The following is a 22,097-nucleotide window of genomic DNA, read 5'->3' as shown; positions in this document are numbered from 1 at the left end:
GTATGAGCCATTGTTTTTAATTGCTGTTGCAATACTATAACCAAAGGAAGACATTCCCAATCAGTTTAAAATGAACCCCAAAAAACCTATCTGCAAATCTGAATACAGTCTTGTTTTTTGCAAGTAAAGAGTAGGCAAACACTCCCTTGGGATGCTAGAAGCAAATATTACACTTTTACTTGTATTTGTTTATCAACTTAATTTTTTAGTTTTTGTTTTATATCATACCTGATAAATGTGTCAGATGTAACAGCTTATATCAGTATATCGTTTAAAGTGTATGTTTTGAAGATGTTTAACAACAGCAGTACACAATCAAAAAGGTTGAAATTACTACTTTTTGTAATAGGCTTCTAAAAAGTAGGCTTTAAAACCAAGTTATTTACATCAATGTTTCTTTTGCCCCTCTGGCTAAGGTTGTTTCACGAGCATCTGCATGGATTCATGAGGCAACAATGGATACCAGGAGATCAAACAGTCAAGTGAAAATCTAAAAACACAATTACAGAACTAAAACAGCGTTTTATGAATGTTTCATGAACATTTTTAATGGAAAGGTAATTTTTATTTTAGCTGTTGGGTATCACTAAGTCTTTTTATCTGGTCTAAGTAGCTGCAAATTTAAGGGTAAAAGAGGGAATTACACAGATAATACTACTTCTTTCTTCCTGTAACTTGGTATTTTTCAGTTTAGTTTGGAAAGTTCTAAACTTCAGTTGCCTCAAATACTAAGTACTTTCTAGAAATATGCTTGAAATGTATTAAAAAGAAAACAAAAGCCTGTCCTTTAGTCTATTTTGCTTACTTGAATTTGTTACTTGATTCAGGTTTTAAATCTTCTTGGAATAAAGGATATTGATTCAAATGTTGAAAGCATTTGATTGCAATTAGACCCATGGAAAAAATTATTTAACATCTTTTTTTTAACATCCATCTTTAGGGACCTTTACATGATCCCTTGATAATTACAAGGTTGGGTTTATTTTTTAAAATTGGGGAAAATATAGAAAAGAAGATAGTAAAATAAATTTGATTAAAAAAAAAACAGAATGTCAAGAGTTGGAAAAAACAGAAACATGAAGAAAAGCATCAGCTAGCCATAAAAAACACACATAAATGCCTGGCGCACAGTTATAACTAAACAGTATGCATGGTTACTATTTTTACGAGTGAAAATCTATGAAATGTACTAAGCGGTAAAATAAAATCTTAAGTAACGTTACAAGGTTTTTAAAAATAATCATTTTCCTATAACTTTTCTCCTGTGAATACTACTTATTTACATATTTCAACCTTGTACATAATTCCTTACCTGCAGCTAGAGAAACACAACATTGCTCCTTTTCTTTTGTGATCTCATTTAATCTATAAGGTACATCCGTTAGTGCAGGTGAAAGAATTGGCAGGGAAGGGAATTTTCCTACTCCACACAGTTGAACTGAACCCAATGAAAGGTGTTTCACAAAGGTTGAACCATTCTGAACAAAGCTGTAACAAAAGTGATGGAATTAATTACTTGTAGAAATATAACAATTTTTAGCAGTTTTATTTTACTTGGTTTCTTTCCTTCAAATGATTTTTCTATACAATCTGTAACAATGGTCATATTAGTTAAAATTTTTTAAAATTTGGTTAGATTTCAAAACTACTTTCATTTCACCCATTATTTTAGCTGGCTTACAGTCCACAGATGGTTGTAAAACAAATGGCAGAAATGAAAGTTTGTTCTTCTGAAATTATGTCCTAATCAATTTGGTGGCTCTCACTAGTACGCTTAAATTTGTGGTTCCATTTTAGGAAAATTCATCATTAAAGGCAAATTTCATTCATAATAATAGTGGAATTTTTTCCTCTTGATGAAAAATTAGAAAAATCATACATGTATGTTTCAGAAATTTTATCAATTAACTTAGTAAGTCAATGAATACACAGAAACAATATAAAACAATACTCTTATCAATATATTTTATTAGCTTTTAGAATAGATTTTATAATATTCAAGCTTGTTTTTGTATGCTACACAGACTAAAGGATGCTAATAAATTTACTATCCACCTACAAGCCTTTTCAGTTCTATGACAGTTCTTCATGGTTTGGTTTTTTAAGAACATGTATGAAGTGACTCTGTATATAGTTTCTACACAGATATGCCCATTTATTCAAGTTTTGTTGGATGTACCTTGACATCTGCTTCCATGCTATATCCAGAAGAGTGGTATATGCACCAATTAATATAGCATCAAAGTAACATGGGATAAGGTAACGTGGGATCTGCTTCAGGTAGAAGAACATAGCCTGCAACCATTTACCAACCTGTTATAAAAATAAATTTGAAAGTTAATTTGGTATGTGTATAGGCTAGGTGTGTTTATAGAGGTAAATCTAAACATGCAACTTTAGTAATCTATAAACCCTATTTCCATTTACTAGTACTGAAAGATGATGAAGAAAGGAGGAAAACAGTTCAGGTTAGAAAACAATCTAAATAGTATATATAACATGGTAATATTTATTATTATGTCCTTGATTTTTTTGGGACTATAATATAGTTCTACTTACTTCAGCAATAGTTCCTGATCGTGAAATAAGCCGGTTACTGACATAGTCAATCATCCAATCTCCAGATCTCAAATTATTACAAAAAGGATGCCCCAAGTCATTCTTTGGTCTTATTTCTGCCAATACAGACATTAAACCTGAAAATGCAGAGACATGTCATGCTGTATTATTGGTAGCATCAATTTGTTCGTATATCCTCTAGTCCCTACTCTGCTAGTGTCTATTGTAGTGATTTGGGGTGAATATGTATTAGAGGCAGACACAAGGGCTACCCAGTCCCCAACAGCGCTTAATATAGTTCAAGATAAGTGTGGCAATATTGGCTTGAGCCAAGTTACAAAGGCATACTGAAGGAGACCACTGTCACAAGAGATATAAAGAGCTTTTCAGGATTCATAACTTCTGGGACTGGTCTTATTCTTTTGGATTTTAATGTTATAATATTCAAGGGTAACTGGCATGGCTTCCCTGCCCAAAAGCATCTCAAGAAAGAAAAGTGATAAGCCTATGTTTTTTCATGTTGAAAAGTAGTGGGTTCATCAATATTCAGGCTAGATTTAAGGAAATCATAGAACTGGTTTCAGAGGGAACAAGAACACCTATGGATATAATAAGAGTAAAGTATGCTTTGGAAGGAATTGTTGAAATTTAACGGGAGGTACTTAGCACTAAGTGAAATATCAAAGTGAGGGGTGTGTGTGTATGTATATATATATATACATACATATATACACATATACTTAAAATATAAAGATGTTGGGAAACATATATACACACACATATATAGACACACACACATATATACATATACTTAAAACATAAAGATGTTGGGAAACAAGACTATAAAATAATATTCTACATATGCCCTAGCATTTTCATGGACAGCAGATAATGCTCGGTAAATTTTGGTCTCACTGTGGAATAATGGAAGGACATAAGGAACACAGTGTTTTAGAAACAGATCTGATGATGACCAATGAAATGGAATGATTTGCAGATGAGGTAACAAGATTTGGAAAACTGGTTAGTTGGTTTTGTTTATAGGATTTAGTCCTAGAATAGAGTGAAAACTGGAAATAAAAAGGATATGGTGTACCCAACAGAATATGGAAAAGAATCCACAAATCATAATGACTGACTGGATATTGAGGATGAAAGGCGCAGATCCAAAATGGACTCCTGGATTCCAACATGACTAGATATACCATATTATAAGAAGGGAAATACATTTTGTTTAGGGGAAAGAAAGGTCAACAAAGTAGTTAAATCTGATTTAACCTGAGGCTCCTATTAGCAGCCTGCTGGAAATATGTGGGTTGCTGAAAATATTAAACGATCAGAGGGGAAAGGGATTAGTATAAAGCAGCAAAAAATAAACAGGTAAGGGCAATTCTATTTAGAAAAGATAAGAAGAATCATTTCATTAGAAAGACAAGGAGAATTAGCAAAGAAGCAAACTTAACTATAAGAAAGATAAAGGCTAGAAAAAGAACACACAAATTTGGTCTTTTTAGTGAACTAGAAGTAGTTTAACAACTCAGAGTGAAAATGAAGCAGATAATTACTTAAATCTGGTAACATATATACATCTTTTTAAAATTAATTAAATAAATTTATTTATTTTTTGAGACACAGTCTTGCTCTGTCACCCACGCTGGAGGGCAGTGGCACGATCATAGTTCACTGTAGCCTCAAACCTCTCTCCAGCTCAAGTGATCCTCCTGCTCTGGCCTCCCAAAGCATGAGATTACAGGCGGGAGCCACCATGTCTGGCTCACATATATTTCTTTCTTACAGGACAAAACATTTTGTGTTAAAAATGAGAATATTTTAGAAAAAAATATCGTTAAGTTCAAAAAGTCTCAAAAAAGTTTATTGAGAAATGCTTATGTGCTTGGTTTTGTAGGAAATACAAAAGCTAAAAAACAAGAAGCATAAAAAAGATAAAACTTAATTCTTTCTCAAGGTATGCAGCCTACTTACTTAGTGTGGTTTTAAGGAATTTAAGAAATTTCCAATTTAAGTTTTAAAAATTTAAGAAATTTCCAATTACTTAGTATAAACTAGGTGTCATCTAGTGAGCTGTTCACATGTATTAATTCATTAATCCTAACCATAATCCCTGTGGTAGGTACCACTCTGCAGATGAGAAAACTAAGCCATAGAGCATTTACTTCAGGTTATAAAGCTAGTCAATGTAACCCAGGAAATCTGGTTTTAAAGCCTGTTTCTTAATCACAATGATAGAGATTCACAAAAATCATTATACTAATTACCAAAACAAGGCATTATATTTCAAGGGCCAAGTAAGAGGTATAGAAAATAAATGCAATGGGTATCTGGAGGACAAAGAAATTACTGTAAAAAGCAATAGTTAAAGAAGCTTTTATGAAAGATGCAAGAATTAAATTAGTCCTTAAAGATGGGTTAGATGGACAAAGAAAGAGTTGAATAAAAGGCATAAGTGGAAAACTACATGAACTAGGAATACAGGTGTGATAAAGCAAATTTCTTAAACATCTAAGGAAATATTACCAACTAGATGAATTAAACTGATAAATATTTAATTCCTTTAACTCATCTTACAACTACTCTATGTTTTACTGTAAGTTCTCTTTACAAGATAAAACAAATATGCAATATTTCCAATTAGATTTAAAAAAAGGTGAATGGATTATATTTACAACCTAATCTCACTTGGGGCCCAAACAAGCATATTCTGTTTCTTCTTATATAATAAACCAGGTCAAGAAACATTAATTAAGGTCCAAGTATACATAAAGAGCTACACAGACCTTAAGGAAAGAGATAGAACTAGTAATTCTAGGTAAAATTTACTGGGTAATTACTTTGTGTTACATCCCGTTTTCAGTGTTTTATGTGAATGATCTCACTAATCCTCACAAAAACCTTCTAAATTAGATAATATTATTCAAATTTTATAGAGGCAGAAATTGGTGCACAGAGAGGGTATATTACTTGCCAAAGGTCAATCAATGAGTAGGAGCAGAGCCATAATTGCAACCCAAGCAGGCATACTCTGAGCCTATATACTCTATCGCCTGTAAAGAAGACACCAGACGACCCTAAAAGAAAAACGCAAAGCTCAGCTGTCCTTCTATTTGCTTACCTTGAAGACCTGCATATTTAAGGGCTGACCAGTTTGGTATGTCATAGCACCCTCCACCATCTTCCTTTTCTTCTGATTCACATCGGTAAAGGATCTGATTTAGCTCAGCCAAAGTTAATTTGGAGGCAATACTAAGAATTGGAAACATAAAGATAATCATATATTGAAGTTTTGCTTGTTGTCAATAGAAACAAAAGAAGATAATCTGAATTATAATCATAAAATGTCTTAGCAGTATATGTTTTAGGAACTCAGCATTCAAATAAACATTACATTCATACATTATAAGTAATTATTAAAGGACAAATTATGCAAAAGATTCAATTAGAAGCAACAATACTTCCAAACCAAGGAAATAATCAAGTACCAAATTGTATTGATTAGAAGTATGCTGGGAAAATATTTTGGCTTCTATATCCTTGATCTTATAAATTTGTTTTTTTAGCCTTTCTAGTTTGGACTTAGTGTTTTCCTTCCGTCTTTTATTTATTTATGTGTTCTCATCTGATTTCCCTCCTTTATATTTCCCTAAGTGAGACATCAAAAACTTTTTATGCTAGTTATTGTATACTAAGAATACTTATCAGAGGATCACTAAATGAATAATAAAAAGTCAGTTAACGGCCTAGGAAATCACGTGCTCTCTGCCTTTATACTATTCTCCACGTCCCTTCTCTTCTCTTCTTTAAGGCTGCACTGCCTCTCAGCTTGTTTATTCAAGAGACCAGGATTTTCTCAGATTAAGATGCCTCCTGATAACTGTCAGAGGGAAGACTGACTATCATGGCCTTGATTTCCCTTTGTTTGGTCAGCAGTAAGACTGTATAACTGACCACACCTGAATACAGCTGACTGTATTTTCCTGTGCTTCTATAACAGATGCTCAGGTAATTTCATTTTACATGACTGCCATTTTATGTGAACACATATCCACTTGAATGTATATTCTTCTTTCTCTTTTAGTTCTGGCTCAATTTAGAAAATCATTGTCATCTGTGCTTTGTTCTCTCCATCTCAGCTTTCCTCCTCAGAGCTAGTTTGTGAGTCAGGCCTGAGTCAAATCATTCAGAAGCCTCAGTATCAACTCCATTCTAGGGCAGTATTTTTCAACACATAGCCAGTGGACTCCTTGCCTAAAAATTACTTGGGGATCTTATAAAACTGCAAATTTTTTGGCCTTGCTCCAGAATAATCTGAGCAGGTCTGAGGAGGAACATGCATTTTACAAGCAGTTCATCCAACACAAAGCTGCTTCATCACAGATTTTTTGGTTAAGAATGCAACTACTTTATTAAGAATAGTTTGAATTAAGAGTTAATATCCTTAACAATAAAAAGTCTTACAAAACAACAAAAAAAGCTGAACACAATGGCAAAATGGGGTAATACATAAAACTACACTTCAACAAATAAATACAAATGGCCAATGAACAAAATAATTTAGCTTAACTAATATTTAAATTATATGAGATGTTATTTTTAACTATTTTATATTTACCAGTTTGATTAGTAACAGCTAACACTTATCAATCACTATGTGTTTTCACATAGTGTCGTGAAAAACTATTGTGTTTTACTCAAGTAATCCTCACAACTCTGGAAGAAAGGTGCTATAATTATGTCTATTATAAATTCTCAAAGGTCTCTTTTTTTCTAGAGACAGGGTCTTGCTCTGTTGCCCAGGCTGGAGAGCAGTGGCACAATCATGGCTCATTGCAGCCTAGACCTCCTGGGCTCAACTGATGCTGATGCTCCTACCTCAGCTTCCTGAGCAGCTGTGACCACAGGTGTATGCCACAACTCCCAGCTAATTTTTTAAAAACATTTTTTAGAGATAGGGTTTCACTATGTTGCCCAGGCTGGTCTTGAACTCCTGGGCTCAAGCAATCCTCCCACTTTGGCCTACCAAAGTGCTAAGATTATAGGAGTGAGCCACTGCACTCAGCCAGGTCTTACTTCTTATAGCTAATAAGAGTCTGCAATGGAATTCAAACCCAGTTAGTCTGGTTCTATACTCCATGCCCTTAAACACTATATTATATTGTGGTATAATATATTGGTATTGGTAATGATGGAAACTCTTGGATAGAGCTGAAAGTATTAATTAATATAATCTTTCTGGAGGCAATTTGGCAGTATGTATTAAAAGCCTCAAACACATGGATATAGTCTAACCCAATGGTCCCTAACCTTTTTGGCACCAGGGACTGGTTTCACAGAAGACACTTTTTCATGGACTGGGGGTGAGGGGGTGTGGTTTTGGAATGATTCAAGTGCATTATATTTATTGTGTACTTTATTTCTACTATTATTATATTGTAATATATACTGAAATAATTATACAACTCACCATAATGTGGAATCAGTGGGATCCCTAAGCTTGCTTTCCTGCAACCAGACAGTGCCATATGGGGGTGACGGGAAACAGTGACAGATCATCAGGCATTAGATTCTCATAGGCAGCATGCAATCTAAATCCCTTGCATGGACAATTCACAATAGGGTTCACGCCCCTATGAGAATTTAATGCAGCCACTGATCTGACAGGAGGCAGAGTTCAGGCCGTAATGCGAGTGATGGGGTGCAGCTGTAAATACAGATAAAGCTCACCTGCCACTCATTTCCTGCTATGCGGCCTGGTTCCTAATGGGCCACGGACCAGCTCAGAGGTTGGGGACCCTCGTCTAACCCAAAAATTCCATTTCTGAAAATTTATACTAGTACTAATGATGGCAAACTATGAGCATTTACTATGTGCCAAGTATTGTGTTAAGTGCTTTATATGTGTTATCCTATTTAATTCTTACAAAATTTTGCAGATGGGAGACTGAGATGATGAAAGTTCTAAACAAATTATTCAAGATCATACTGACAGTAATGAAGCTAAAGTTTAACCCAGGTCTAAACCTCAAAACTGATATTCTTCTGTAGTATGCAGTGACATCTAGAAAGGGAATAACTAAGGATGAATGTACAAAGACATACTAATAGGGAATAATTAGAAGCAATCTAGATATCCAAAAATAGAAACTGTTTAAATAAATTACAGTAAAGCCATAAAGTAGAATCATATGTTGACATTTTTTAAAAATGATGTGGTAAAGGCTATGAGGTATGCAACTTAATCTCAAATACTTTGGATAAATTGTGTGTGTGTGTGTAGAGAGAGATGCATGTGTGTGTGTATGTATGCATGTAGGCATGTGTGTATCTATATCTATAGAGAGAATACACATGCAGGTACACACACAAATTATAAAGCAATACGGTAAAATGTTAACAACAGGTGATGCTGACACTGCTGGTCCTTGGACGGTACTTTGAGTAGCAAGGATATAGACGACCCTTAAAACTGCTTAATTCAGTCTAGTGGTAACTCACTTATTAAAGTGGCAAATCTCTATCAAACAAGGCATACTTACGAAGCAAAGGGAATTTTTAATATAGGATCTGAATTGTCAACAGCTAGGCTCCCAGATTTAAAGTGAGGACTGAATTGGGTCAGATGATTTCGAAGAATTCCAACAGCGACTTGTGCGTGTGGATCAAGACTAACTCTGAAAAAGTTAATTAAAAAGTGGTTAATTTTTAAGAGTAATTTATTCAAATTTAACAGGATATGCAAACTATTTTAAATATAAGTCAACAGTTTGAGCTCAGTTAACATACCTGAATATAATAACGCTTCCTGGAGACAAGTTTTCAAATTCTATTTCTTGAACATATTCATTGGGCCCTTTTGTGGCAACTCCAGCTTGTTTAACAATTTTACTTTCATTAAGCTTGAAAAAAATTACATTAAAAAAATCCATTCAACAAATAGTTCTAATGTCCTTAAATGCTAAACATAGTAGTAAGATGAGAGTCCTAAATACCTGAATATGTTCTCGAATTTCTACTGTGATATCTGGCATTCCATTGATTGAATTCTCATCCTTCCTATAAGGTTTTGTATTTCTCTCAATAGTTCTAGCTTCAAGAACTACTTCTTCAATTTTGCCTAGGAATATATAAAAACATTTTAACAAAATTTCATATGGAATCATCAAAATTAGGAAGGCTAAAGTGGTTTCAAGTCATTTAACTTAAAGTTGAAAAGAAAATATCAGTTAATTTTTTTTAGAAGTCTGAAAGTAGATGATTCTAACCAAGGTGCATTTTACAATAAAAAAAAAAATTACAACTTAGTTAACAAAGCTTTTTTTGAAGTAGAAATGTATCAAAATAATAGCTTAGCTCTGGTGAACAACTACCTAATTTTGAGCAGAAAAAAAGCAAATCACTTGAAAGGCATACATTTTTTTAAAAATTGGAATATTTCAGATACAAAAAAAAAATTAAAAACCCAGGTTCCACTTCCTCACTTAAAGAAAAATTTACAAATACAAGTAAAGCGTCCGTGTACCCATTCTTCACTTTCAGAGGTAACCTCAATTCAGTTTGGTGCTCACTACTCCTGGCATTTTCAGTACACATGCCTGTTTCCTTAAACAACATATATTATTTTCCCTATTTCCAAGTTTTATTAAAATGAATTCAAATTACATATATTTGCAACTTGCTTTTTACTGGTCAACAATGTATTTTTTAGATTCATTCACACTGCTACATCAGCTCTAGCACATTTACTTCAAATGTCAAATAATATTCTACTGTATGAATATACCAAAATACATCTGTTCTATTACGGTTGTCTCTAATTTTTCTCTATTATAAACAATGTTGCAATAAATATTGTTGTGCATATCTTCAAATGGAAATGTATGAAAATTTCCCAGATATATACCTAGGGATAGAACTGCAGGGTCAATGGATTATATAAAATTACAACCTTACTTTAAATAACTTAAGCTTTAGGTCATTAATCTGGCAATAGGTAACAGAACCTTTTGATCTAGAAATTCTACCTCTGTAAATATACACTAAGAAAATTGTTTAAAAGAAAAAACAATTATCCTTAGTGTATATTTAAAACACTACTAAACATACTAAAGAATATTAAAAAGGGCATAACAACAACGTATGAAACATTTAACAAAATAATAATCACAATTTTGTGGACTGACAAGAGGAAATGTTTTAGGAATGATCCGTGACCAAAACAAAACCAGAGATAATATTGTACATTGTGATTGTTGTCCTGTAAAACTAAATATGTACATTAGCAAAGATCAGATAAGGATAGTGAATATAAATCTGTGAACAATTAAAGAAACTTTTAGGTATTCAGGTTGATAATTTTTAAAAACAGGAACTATGCATACTCAGCAACTAGCAACCAATATAGAATATGATGATTTTTCTGGAAATTTTCATTTGGTCAATCAATCAACAAACTTTGACAGCTGCTGCATGAACAGGAGCACGTTATGCTATACCACATATAATAGTAAGACAATAAAATACACATATCCAGAAAAAAATCAAGTAATATTAAGGACATATCTCAGGGATGTATTTTATAATTTTTGACTCTCTATGCCAAAGGAGTACATAGAGACTATAATTGCTGTATGTTCAGAAGGAAGAGAGATCACTGAACAAAGAAGGTACAACTTTAGACCTTGAAAGATCCAGACAATTCACATAGTATTTGGGAAGAAGTAAAAATACCTATTTGGCTGAAATAGTGGACAGACATAGGGCTAGGATTGTAGATGAGGATGGATTATGAAAAGCCTTAAACATAAGGTTATATTATTTTCCATTTTAGTTTATATATTTGTATGTATGTCTGTGCTTATACACAAAGACATATATTTATACATGTATATACATATACACTAACACAAATATATATATTGTTCTGCTAGAAGAGAAATAAATGTTCATTTTACACAAATTAGGAAATAAAATATAAACAAAAATATTTCACAACTCAAAAAATGTTAATATTTGAAAGTATTTCTGTCTAGGTTTTGTTCCACCCAGTAAAAATATAAGTTGCCAAAAATTTTTTTTTTTTTTTTTTTTGAGACAGGGTCTCACTCTGTCACCCAGGCTAGAGTGCAGTGGTGGGATCTGGACTCACTGCAACCACTGCCTCCTGGGCTCAAGCGATCCTCCCACCTCAGCCTCAGGAGTAGCTGAGACTACAGGCATTTGCCACCATGTCCACCTAATTTTTTGTACTTTTTTTGATAGAGACAGAGTTTTACCATAATGCTGAGGCTGGTCTTGAACTCCTGAACTCAAGTGATCTGCCTGCCTCAGCCTCCTGAAGTGTTGGGTTTATAGGTGTGAGCCATCACACCTGGCAAAAGTTTAAATTCTTTTTCTCAAGTACATCCACAGTAGCACTGTGTTATAATATATATGATACATACATGATATGTAACTATAACGTTACAGTATAATTTAATATAATGATATAATACAAATACAATAACAATTCTCAGATTGCATTACCAGGGATGCACATTTGAGGCACTTCCTTGCTGTAAAATGAAGTCTTGGGATTCCTGAAAGCAGTTCTAGATACAGCCACAACAGACTGATGGATGCTAGGTGAGTGTCTTGTTACTGCCACTATGTCTTCATCAACTTGATCCACATACACCTGAGAAGCAGAAAGAGCACCTAGATTAGCTTTCAAACTGGAAAGACTTACTCTGAAATTGAACCTGAAGAAACAAATTTAATAATTTCTTGCCTGAATAAAACCCTTGGCTCCAAGCTCCTGATGAAGCTTATTGATAGCACACCTGGCTGCAATAATGCCGCTTTGGAAATTAACTTCACCTGTATTTGAAGGTAATGCTTCAGGATTCCACTTAGTGTAAAACCGTTCCTCAGAAACCACTGAAATCTAGACAAAGGTAAAATTTAGCATGGATACATTTTAATTATAATGATTTTTTTTGATAAAAATGCCCAAAGTTATTGGCCATGTAGGTTTTAAAAAACAACATATAAACAAACCTGATGAGGCACTAATTCATCATAGCCTCTTGTACTTCCACTAGCACAACACGCCATAGAAACAATTGTAGTACTTGGAAGAGCATCATATGCTGATCTATGCTAGAAGACAACAACAAAGCAAAAGTTTGCTTTCTTTCAAATGCAAAATGCCATTCTATAGCATAATGAAGTAAAAGGATAATTACATAAATACATTCATAAGGTAAATTAATTTGCTTTTAAACAAGCAAAACATTCTGAAAACTATGTATTATAAATCAGTTGTAAATCTAAGACACTAGTTTGAAGTATATGGAAATGATTGTGACCAAGTGTTAGAGAGTTAATTATCAAAGCATTCAGCAAAATAAGTACATGAAAAAGATTAGGTGCTTACCACAATAGGACACTCATTATCATGGGTAATATCCATAAACAAGGCATGTGCAATAGCTGGCATTAAAGGCCTCAAACAGGGCTGAACAAAGGATCCAACAGGTTCTCCTCCATATCGGTAAACTAATCTGCCCTCTTCATGACTATTATATGCACTCATTGCCTCTGCAGAGCATTACAGAATATTTTAACAATCTTCATTATTTATGTCCAGGAAGAGGTTAGATTTCTTATCATAAATGATTTTCAAAATAAAGACCACATCAATATTATAAAAAAAAAACTGCTTTAAGGATTTAAACAAATGTCTACTAGTTTAAGTGACAAAAAAGTTTTCCCCCGTAACTTAACTGGAGAAATGGCTCATGTAAGGAAAAGGGAACATACGTTGTTTACTGGGATGTAAGCTACACAAAATTCAGTGTAAAACATCTAAACTTTACATCATATCTCCCAGTAGAAGATGAAAAATAGGTTTACGTATTTTCAGCAACAAAAAATGGTTTTGTTAGTGAGTCTTCAGTTCATCCTACTGGTCTTTCAATTTGAAATGAGGTACCTTACCCCCAAGCAGAAATTTATACTGATAAAAATAGAATGAGTCATATTAGAATATGTCACACAAACTATTTAAAAGAACATTAACTGTGTTAAAAAATTATTAAGCATTGCATATGAAGCTATTAAATCCTTTAATCAAAGCTAAAGTTTTAGATGGGAAATACACTCCAACAAGCCTACCTCTTATTAAGGAACTAATGCCCAGTCTAGTAACAAAGATATTGTCCAGATCTTCACTTCCTGTGAACAGTTCAGCTACTACATATAAATTGGGTTGCAAATTCCTAGCAGCATCCAACATGTACTGTAAAAAGCACAGCGACAAATGTAACAAATAAATGTAACAAAGAGAAAAGCAAGATAGGAGGAAGGAAGGAGACAAAAGGAGGCATGGATTTGACATAGAAAAATATGCAGCAAGATAAAACGGAAATTCAAGAAGAATTTCCAAATAAAATTTCATTGTACATATGTAAGAAAATATCAAACATACCAAAACACATAGAAACAAGAGAATTTATAAAGAGAAGAAAACAGTTAAAAAGGAAGATTAGATTTTGCAAAGATATTGAGACATGAGAGAGAAAAAGAAGAAGAAAAATGTTAGTTTCATATTACTAAATGTAAATCATAACACTACAATTCTGTTAGGCTTTCTCCCTGTTTGCTTATCTATCTATCTATCTATCTATCTATCTATCTATCTATCTATCTATCTATCTATCTATCTATCTATCTATTTTTGAGACCGAGTTTCTTTCTTGTTGCCCAGGCTGGAGTGCAATGGCGTGATCTGAGCTCACCACAACCTCCGCCTTCCAGGTTCAAGTGATTCTCCCGCCTCAGCCTCCTGAGTAGCTGGGATTACAAGCATGTGCCACCACACCCAGCTAATTTTGTATTTTTAGTAGAGACAGGGTTTCTCCACGTTGGTCAGGCTGGTCGCAAACTCCCAACCTCAGGTGATCTGCCTGCCTTGGCCTAAAAGTGCTGGGATTACAGACGTGAGCCACTGTGCCAGGGCCTATGTGCTTATTTTTAAAACTTTAATCAGACTTAATTTCCAGGTAGTTGACTAAACAATTATTCACAAATTCCCTGATGAATTACGTAGCTGTTGGAAAGATTAGGTCTGCCTGACCAGATTGAAGCTAGTTTCTCCTACAGATGATGATAAAACTCTTAAAAACTCTCATACCTTACAATTTCTACTTGTGTGATTTATATTTAACATTGGTGCTATCTATCTAGCTGTTTATTATAAACACTGGTTTATAATAAAAAATCAGATAGGTTCCAAACTGTTAAACATAACATTTGCACAAAGATTAATAAAATACTTGAAATTCTCTCAGCTAACAAGTAGAATCCTAGTTTTGTAATTTAAAATTAAGTTTGAACATTCTTTTCTGCCATATAATAATCTTAGAAGCATATTTTTTTTTGCTGTTGCTAAAAGCACAATAAAATAAAGCCGTCATTTTCTGGAACTAGACAATGTTCTATCAGCTTAACTAATGTTCACTAAATCCCTCCAAATCAAATCAATTTTTCATCACAGGACTTGAAACATACACATTATAATACTGCTTTAATATTATACAAATAAGATATTTTTCAGGTAAACACACATTTCCAAAGAAGACCTAGGTGACACTGGTCACTAGGAAGCTATCAAAAATCTTACAAGCAGTGCTACTGTAGGGTTTCTAAAAATAATAAATTAAAAAAAATCTTATAAGCAGGATGAAAATTATGAGTTTAATTACAAAGTTGTATTAGATAGAAGGTAATATTGTAAGTACTGGCATTGTTCAGAAGTTATTGTAAAGAGCTCAAAGAGGAATAGACAATGTTTATGTTTACACATATTTTTATAAATAATAAAAATTAAATCGATGAGGCTAGACTGGCTTCAATATGCTATAACGTTAATATTTTAAAAATTTTATTTTATTTATTTTTTTTTTTAGACAGAGTCTCACTCTGTCGCTACGCTGGAGTGCAGTGGTGTGATCTCAGTTCACTGCAACCCTCGCCTCCTGGGTTCAAGTGATTCTCTTGCCTCAGCCTCACGAGTAGCTGGCACTACAGGCGCACACCACTATAATGTGTAATAAGCTATTCACCTTCACAGTCACTTCTAAATATATTGAAAGCAACCTAAAAATAAGAAAAATTAACATTTATGTATTTACAGTAGCCAATATACATTTTATGTATTGTAAACACATTTCATGTATTTACAAAAGCGCTCCATATTATCAGAAACAATATGATCAACTTCCCTAAATTAAAATTTTAAAATTAATTAGTTAAATATTTTGTAGCCCAGTATTCCATAACAACTGCATCAAAAGAGTGTTAGAATTATGCTAATTATGCAATAGTGATAAACACTACCACCAAATCAATGTCGGTGTCCAACTAGCAAAAGGAAACATTTACCTGCATAGTCTACTTAAGGAAAGCTAGGAAAGAACACTGAATTTCTTTTCTTAATGTAGATAAATTGTTTTTCTGTACCTCAGCTACATGAAGAGGTGTTGAGTGGCAGTTATCAAGACGTACTCCCTGGAAATAAGTTGCAGTTATTTCAGTGTATTTTTTCATGTGTGCCCAGAGAAAAGGACAGTCCTCTGGTTTATTCCCATAGCGCAATTTAACACTGTCTCCCCAGCAAATAAGTTCTCTCCTTAGGTAAACTTCTGAGCCTGTTCAGAAAAGAGATTGCTTTCAATAGTTCAAGAAATAAAATGAAAACAATTACTTCATGGAAACATTGATTTTTAAATTGCTTTGATCATTTCTCCCACGAATGATATATTGGTTAAAATTGTATCTAAAGTGGTATGAGATAATGTTTTAAAAAATTAATAATAATTTATTTCTCATAGCTACTCTGAAAAAACTCTAGCTTATAGTTTCTTCCAAAAATGTGTCCTCAATTTCAAAAATCCAAGTCACTTCATAAGGGAAAACAGAAATGTTAATATCATAGGCCTTTCAAAACCATAGTTCTACCAAGACATTTAAAGCTCCATTTCCACCCTCCTACTTATTTTTGGCAACAGGTTATATTAGATCCATGGCATACAGCAGAATGGCTTGATTTTGTTTAGAATGGCTAGAAAAAAGAGGGCAGAGATACTTACACCCAAATTTATACTCTTAAAAAAAAGCATAAGATTTCTGAATAAATTCTGATGTCACTAAAATAGACTTCTAGTTTTGAAATGTTAAAAAATAAATATATCAATGAGCTCCTGCAACATTCTTCCTGGTAATGAAATAGCTATAGAAAAACAACACACTAAGAGTGAGGGGGGACCTCAAACCATTAGGTTCTAGTTTAATTGCCACTGAAATGTCTTAATACCTCTGGCCAATGAGTGAAAATATCTCTTATGGCAACGTAATTGTAATAGCAGTGGTTTCAAACTTGTTTGTAAAAATGCAATAATATTTTGTCCAAATAAAAGCTTACATAGACCCACAGTATAGAAAATAGATACATAAAAGTTATTCTGTTTGAGAGGATAAAAGGTAGGAAGGCAAAGGAGAGGAAAGAAGATGAACTTCTTTATTTGTTGACTCTATGTTTTCTTTCTCAAATTGTATGTACCTCTGGTACCTTTACTGGTGAAATAGTTTAAAAACCAATAGAATAATGGGGAAGAAAATCAATAAAGCAGATTTTATTTTGACCTTGCCATGAACTATTCTTTCCCTATCCATAGAGAAGTTAAAAATTATATACCTGGTTCAGCAAAGTTTCGAAGAGGATCATCTCCCATTACCCATCCGTTGTGTGCCATCAGAAAACAAGCTTTATTTGGGAGATGAATCATAGATTCTTCCACAGAGAAGTCCATTTCTTCAAATGGGAAAGTAAAATACCTATGAAAATATAATTAAATATTAAATCCATACAAAGAAACTCCTTGGAGAGAATATGAATTTGCAACATTAAAACTAAACTTCTTCTCTAATGAATAGAATAAAATTAGTTTGATGCTATTTATAGAAAAAAAGTTCAACATAGGTCAAGAATCTTCAATAGACTTTTTGAGTAAATCTAGTAGAATGTGAGAAATAGGGAGTTAACACAACAGGATAGCTGGCTAACATTTAAAATAATGTTTAAAACTTCATAAAACTATTTTAAAAAATCATTGAGGTAGCCAGGCATGGTGGCTCATGCCTGCAATCCCAGAACTTTGGGAGGCTGAGGCAGGCGGATTACCTGAGGTCAGGAGTTTGAGACCAGCCTGGCCAACATGGGGAAACCCCGTCTCTACTAAAACTACAAAAATTAGCTGGGCATGGTGGTGCACCCCTGTAGCCTGGCTACTTGGGTGGCTGAGGCAGGAGAATCACTTGAACCCGGGAGGCAGAGGTTGCAGTGAGCTGAGATCGCGCCACTGCACTCCAGCCTGGGTGACAGAACGAGACTCCATCTCAAAGAAAAAAAAAATAATAATGGAGGCATTGATGTTACTTTGCAAAGACGTTTTAAAAAAAGACTCTTAAGTAAAAAGTTATGCAAAGGCTTTTACTACACTCTAGTTGCCCAACCTATGCTTCATGTCACTTACAAAGTAAGGAGCTAGATGCTTGCTTAAATTGATTAATATTGAATTTATCACTAAGTATGCAGTCCTCCAGAAACATTAAAGTAAATGATAACTATAAATTGGTTCATACTGATGACAGTTTCTCTAACAAAATATTTGCCTAACAAAATGAGTTAATATTAAGCCTATGTCCAAATCAAAACTTCCATTTCAATTTAAGAAATGTACTGGAAGTCACATGTTAAAGAAAACATTTAGGTTAATTTCAGATGTTAAATACAATTTTCAATGTTCAACCATCAATAAGAAAAAAAAAGACAAAAATGCAACACCTGGTAACTAAAGGATGCTTTCTAGTGACAGGTCCTAGTTTTGGACCATGGCCAGCCAGTCGTTCATAAAACACATTTCCCAAAAGGCAATTAACTGCCTGAAAAACATTAAATTGTGTTAGATCATCATCATCATCAAGACAACAAAAAAATAGTAATAAGATGCAAGGAAAAGCAGCAGTTCAAAAATAAGTAAAACCTGTTCCTGATGGTAGTTAATGAGTCGATGCTTCTCTGAATTTAATTCCTCAATTCTCTTACGAAACCAATTACAGCATTCTTCAATTGCTGCTGGCCCATTGCTAGAGCAGATGGAGAAATGCAGATATAGTATTTAATGGCTTTACAGATTCTACCTTTAAAAAATTTCTAACAAAGGTCACAGAAACCTTAAATATATTCATCAGGATTTCAATTATGGCTGATGACGTTTTTCAATTGTAAAAATGTTTATACACAAATATAGCAACATGGCCCACACACAGAAAAAGTTGGGAAAATGTCATGTGCTGAAATAGCAGAATTACAGTGAATTACTTTATTTCATTTTCTATTAAGCGTTTTTAATAAGTAGTATGAAAATCATACTAGCCATAAAGGTTTATAAGTAATATTCTTTATTTCACAGAAAAAAACACATTACATACTCATGTGGTATGAAAGTCGTTAGTGCAATGTTCATATCTACAGTACAGCCAAATCGTCTGTATTCAGGATCTTGAATAATCTTAAGATGTTGGTTTGGATCAGACTTGGTTACTCTCCTATTTTCTAAAAGAAAAAAAGATGGTATCTTAAATGCAACTATCCACAAAGATTATAACTGTCACTATTTTCTAATTTGGGGCCTATAATTTTTTCATTGAAAATAATTTTTTCATTGAAAAGGATACTTCCACAAGTATCCTTCTACCTCCTCCCCTTCTCATCTTGCTGTGTGTACACACACACACACACACACACACACACACACACACGAGGCGTGTGGAGAAAGAAACACAGAGAGACAAAAATAACATAAAAGAAAGACACAAGGATTCCTATCAATTCAATTCCAGCACCACTTTTCTGCCTACATCAGCATTCACTTATTCTATTCTATTCTTTTTTTTTTTTTTTTTTAAACACATTAAGGACTTTAGTGGAACGTGCTTTCCTCCCATGTGCTACCACATATTCTAACATTAGGAGTTCTTTTTCAAGATTGCTTTCAAAGTTTGCTTCCTAAAGTCTTATTAACAACCTGACTTTCTTTGTATTCTCTAAAAGAAGCACACAAGCTTAATACTTTCTTTCCCTTTTCATCAACCATATTCCTTAGATAATAACTTAAAAATTAAAAGGGAAAGAAATGGTTTTTGGGGAAATTTTCACTCTTTTTCTGGAACTTGTTTGTAATAAAATTAAGAATTGGTACAGGATTGCCTCCATTGAACTTGATTTTATATTAACTAATTAATTTGTATCTGGCTTATTCCAGAGAGACTTTGAAATGACTTATAAAAACACAAAAAAACATAAAATAATGGGTTTCCATAGTGCAGTGGTTATTCATGTTCGCCTCACAAAACAGCATAAAATACAAATCGATTCTTAAAATCCAGTTTCTAAGGTTCATCTGCAAGAGTAAATATATGAAAACTGCCGCGGGCACGGTGGCTAACACCTGTAATCCCAGCATTTTGGGAGGCTGAGGCAGGCGGATCACCTAAGGTCAGGAGTTCAAGACCAGCCAGTTCGAGACCAACATGGAGAAACCCCATCTCTACTAAAAATACAGAATTCGCTGGGTGTGGTGGCACATGCCTGTAATCCCAGCTACTTGGGAGGCTGAGGCAGGAGAATCGCTTGAATCCAGGAAGTGGAGGTTGCAGTGAGCGGAGATCATGCCACTGCACTTCAGCCTAGGCAACAAGAGTGAAACTCCATCTCAAAAAAAAAAAAAAAAAAGAACACTGCCAAGAAATGAAATGTTTGAAAAAGAGAAAAAGCTATGCCATCAGTATAAACTTTAGTATTTAGTATTTAGTCTTTAGTATTGACAGAATAAAAGAGATGGATCAGTGGAAGAGCACAGATAACAGATGTATATTTTGTATATTACCATACACTATGAAGTATTACGGTGGTACTTCAAATCAGTATAAAAGGATGGATTTTCAACTCAATATAATTTTAAAAATACAAATCAAGTTAAATATCTTCTTTATATAATATACAAAAATAAATTTCAGGTATATTAAACATTCAAATGTAAAAATACAAATTAGAAGAAAAGAGAATGCTGATGGAAGGTCTTTTCTAAGCATGATATAAAATTGGAAGCCATCAGAAATTGAGAAGTTTGACAACATCGAAAAAAAATGTCACCATAAACAAGAGTTGAAAGATCAAGAGCATACTAGGAGGATATATTTGAGGCCCATGTAATAATCAATAATAATGTCAATATAAAAAACAGACAACTCAATAGAAAAATGAGAAGAAACATTAACGGCAATTAATGGAAGAAATATAAATAGCTAATTAACATGTAAAAATATACTTCACTAATAAGCTAATAAATGTAACTTAAAAGGCTGGGCACCGTGGCTCACGCCTGTAATCCCAGCACTCTGGGAGGCCGAGGCAGGCGGATCATGAGGTCAAGAGATAGAGACCATCCTGGCCAACATGGTGAAACCCCATCTCTACTAAAAATACAAAAATTAGCTGGGTGTGGTGGCGCATGCCTGTAGTTTCAGTTACTTGGAAGGCTGAGGCAGGAGAATCACTTGAACCTGGGAGGTGGAGGTTGCAGTGAGCCGAGATCACACCACTGCACTCTAGCCTGGTGACAGAGCGAGACTCCGTCTCAAAAAAAAAGAAAGTAATGTAAATTAAAATAAAGTATGTTTTGCCTGATTGACAAACATGATAAAGGTTAATGATATCTAATGTTAGTGATAATATTAAGTTGGTATAACTTGCTGTGAAAATAAATTTATTATATTTGAAATCTATATACCCTTTGACTCAATAATTTCACGCTTAACAATTTATCCTTCAGATTGACTCACGTAAGCAAGTAAACATAACATGTACAGGGATGTATTTTCTGCAGTACAGCTTATGAGACTGGAAGTTTATCCAGGGAAAGGACTTTGTTCTGTTTACCACTGAATCCTCATGCCTGGAGGAATGTCTAGCACACAGCAGTAGGTGGTTCAATGAATATGCATTGAATGAATGAATGAAAAATGAAAAATCTGGAAACAACCTATCAAAAAGGCTAAATAAATTCAAGTACTTTAAAAACAGCATATTGCTATACAGAGGTTAAAAGAAATAATTAGCTATAATAAATTTATATTGTCAACTAAAAGAACAAGTTGTTGACGGTTTATGTTCTAGTCTTATTTGCATGTGTAAAAATAATATAAATATAAAACTTATGTACATACCATATATAGAATTACATACAATTATATATCAAATTGAATTTTTTTCAAGAAGAGTCTTAAATATCAGAAACAATATATAGTAGCTGAGATGTGGGTTTTGGGAGAGAGGAGGTCATACATTCTATTTTCTTACACATTCGAACTATTGGGCTTTTTCTCTTTATAATGAGCACATATTATTTCATGTAAATAATACA

The 22,097-nt window shown here is 33.5% G+C and overlaps 1 protein-coding gene across 1 annotated transcript in view; it reads right to left on the bottom strand.

The window, feature by feature from the left end:
* Nucleotides 1-22,097, bottom strand: part of AGL (amylo-alpha-1, 6-glucosidase, 4-alpha-glucanotransferase) — a 77,877-nt gene that overhangs the window by 36,669 nt on the left and 19,111 nt on the right. Inside the window, exons 8-25 of the mRNA XM_011992555.1 lie at nucleotides 19,105-19,228; nucleotides 18,657-18,759; nucleotides 18,458-18,555; nucleotides 17,309-17,448; nucleotides 16,075-16,262; nucleotides 13,729-13,852; nucleotides 12,989-13,152; nucleotides 12,610-12,711; nucleotides 12,341-12,496; nucleotides 12,097-12,247; nucleotides 9,564-9,688; nucleotides 9,358-9,470; nucleotides 9,111-9,245; nucleotides 5,690-5,820; nucleotides 2,560-2,696; nucleotides 2,180-2,313; nucleotides 1,313-1,488; nucleotides 806-839 (exon numbers count right to left, since the gene is read on the bottom strand). Coding sequence (XP_011847945.1) covers nucleotides 806-839; nucleotides 1,313-1,488; nucleotides 2,180-2,313; nucleotides 2,560-2,696; nucleotides 5,690-5,820; nucleotides 9,111-9,245; nucleotides 9,358-9,470; nucleotides 9,564-9,688; nucleotides 12,097-12,247; nucleotides 12,341-12,496; nucleotides 12,610-12,711; nucleotides 12,989-13,152; nucleotides 13,729-13,852; nucleotides 16,075-16,262; nucleotides 17,309-17,448; nucleotides 18,458-18,555; nucleotides 18,657-18,759; nucleotides 19,105-19,228 — 2,335 coding nt within the window. The remainder of the gene's footprint in view (nucleotides 1-805; nucleotides 840-1,312; nucleotides 1,489-2,179; nucleotides 2,314-2,559; nucleotides 2,697-5,689; nucleotides 5,821-9,110; nucleotides 9,246-9,357; nucleotides 9,471-9,563; nucleotides 9,689-12,096; nucleotides 12,248-12,340; nucleotides 12,497-12,609; nucleotides 12,712-12,988; nucleotides 13,153-13,728; nucleotides 13,853-16,074; nucleotides 16,263-17,308; nucleotides 17,449-18,457; nucleotides 18,556-18,656; nucleotides 18,760-19,104; nucleotides 19,229-22,097) is intronic.

This window comes from Mandrillus leucophaeus, unplaced genomic scaffold (assembly GCF_000951045.1).
Source record: "Mandrillus leucophaeus isolate KB7577 unplaced genomic scaffold, Mleu.le_1.0 Scaffold413, whole genome shotgun sequence".
In the NCBI taxonomy this organism is placed as follows: Eukaryota; Metazoa; Chordata; class Mammalia; order Primates; family Cercopithecidae; genus Mandrillus; species Mandrillus leucophaeus.
The sequence above is the reverse complement of the archived record's forward strand: the minus strand, read 5'-3'. Positions and strand labels throughout refer to the sequence as shown.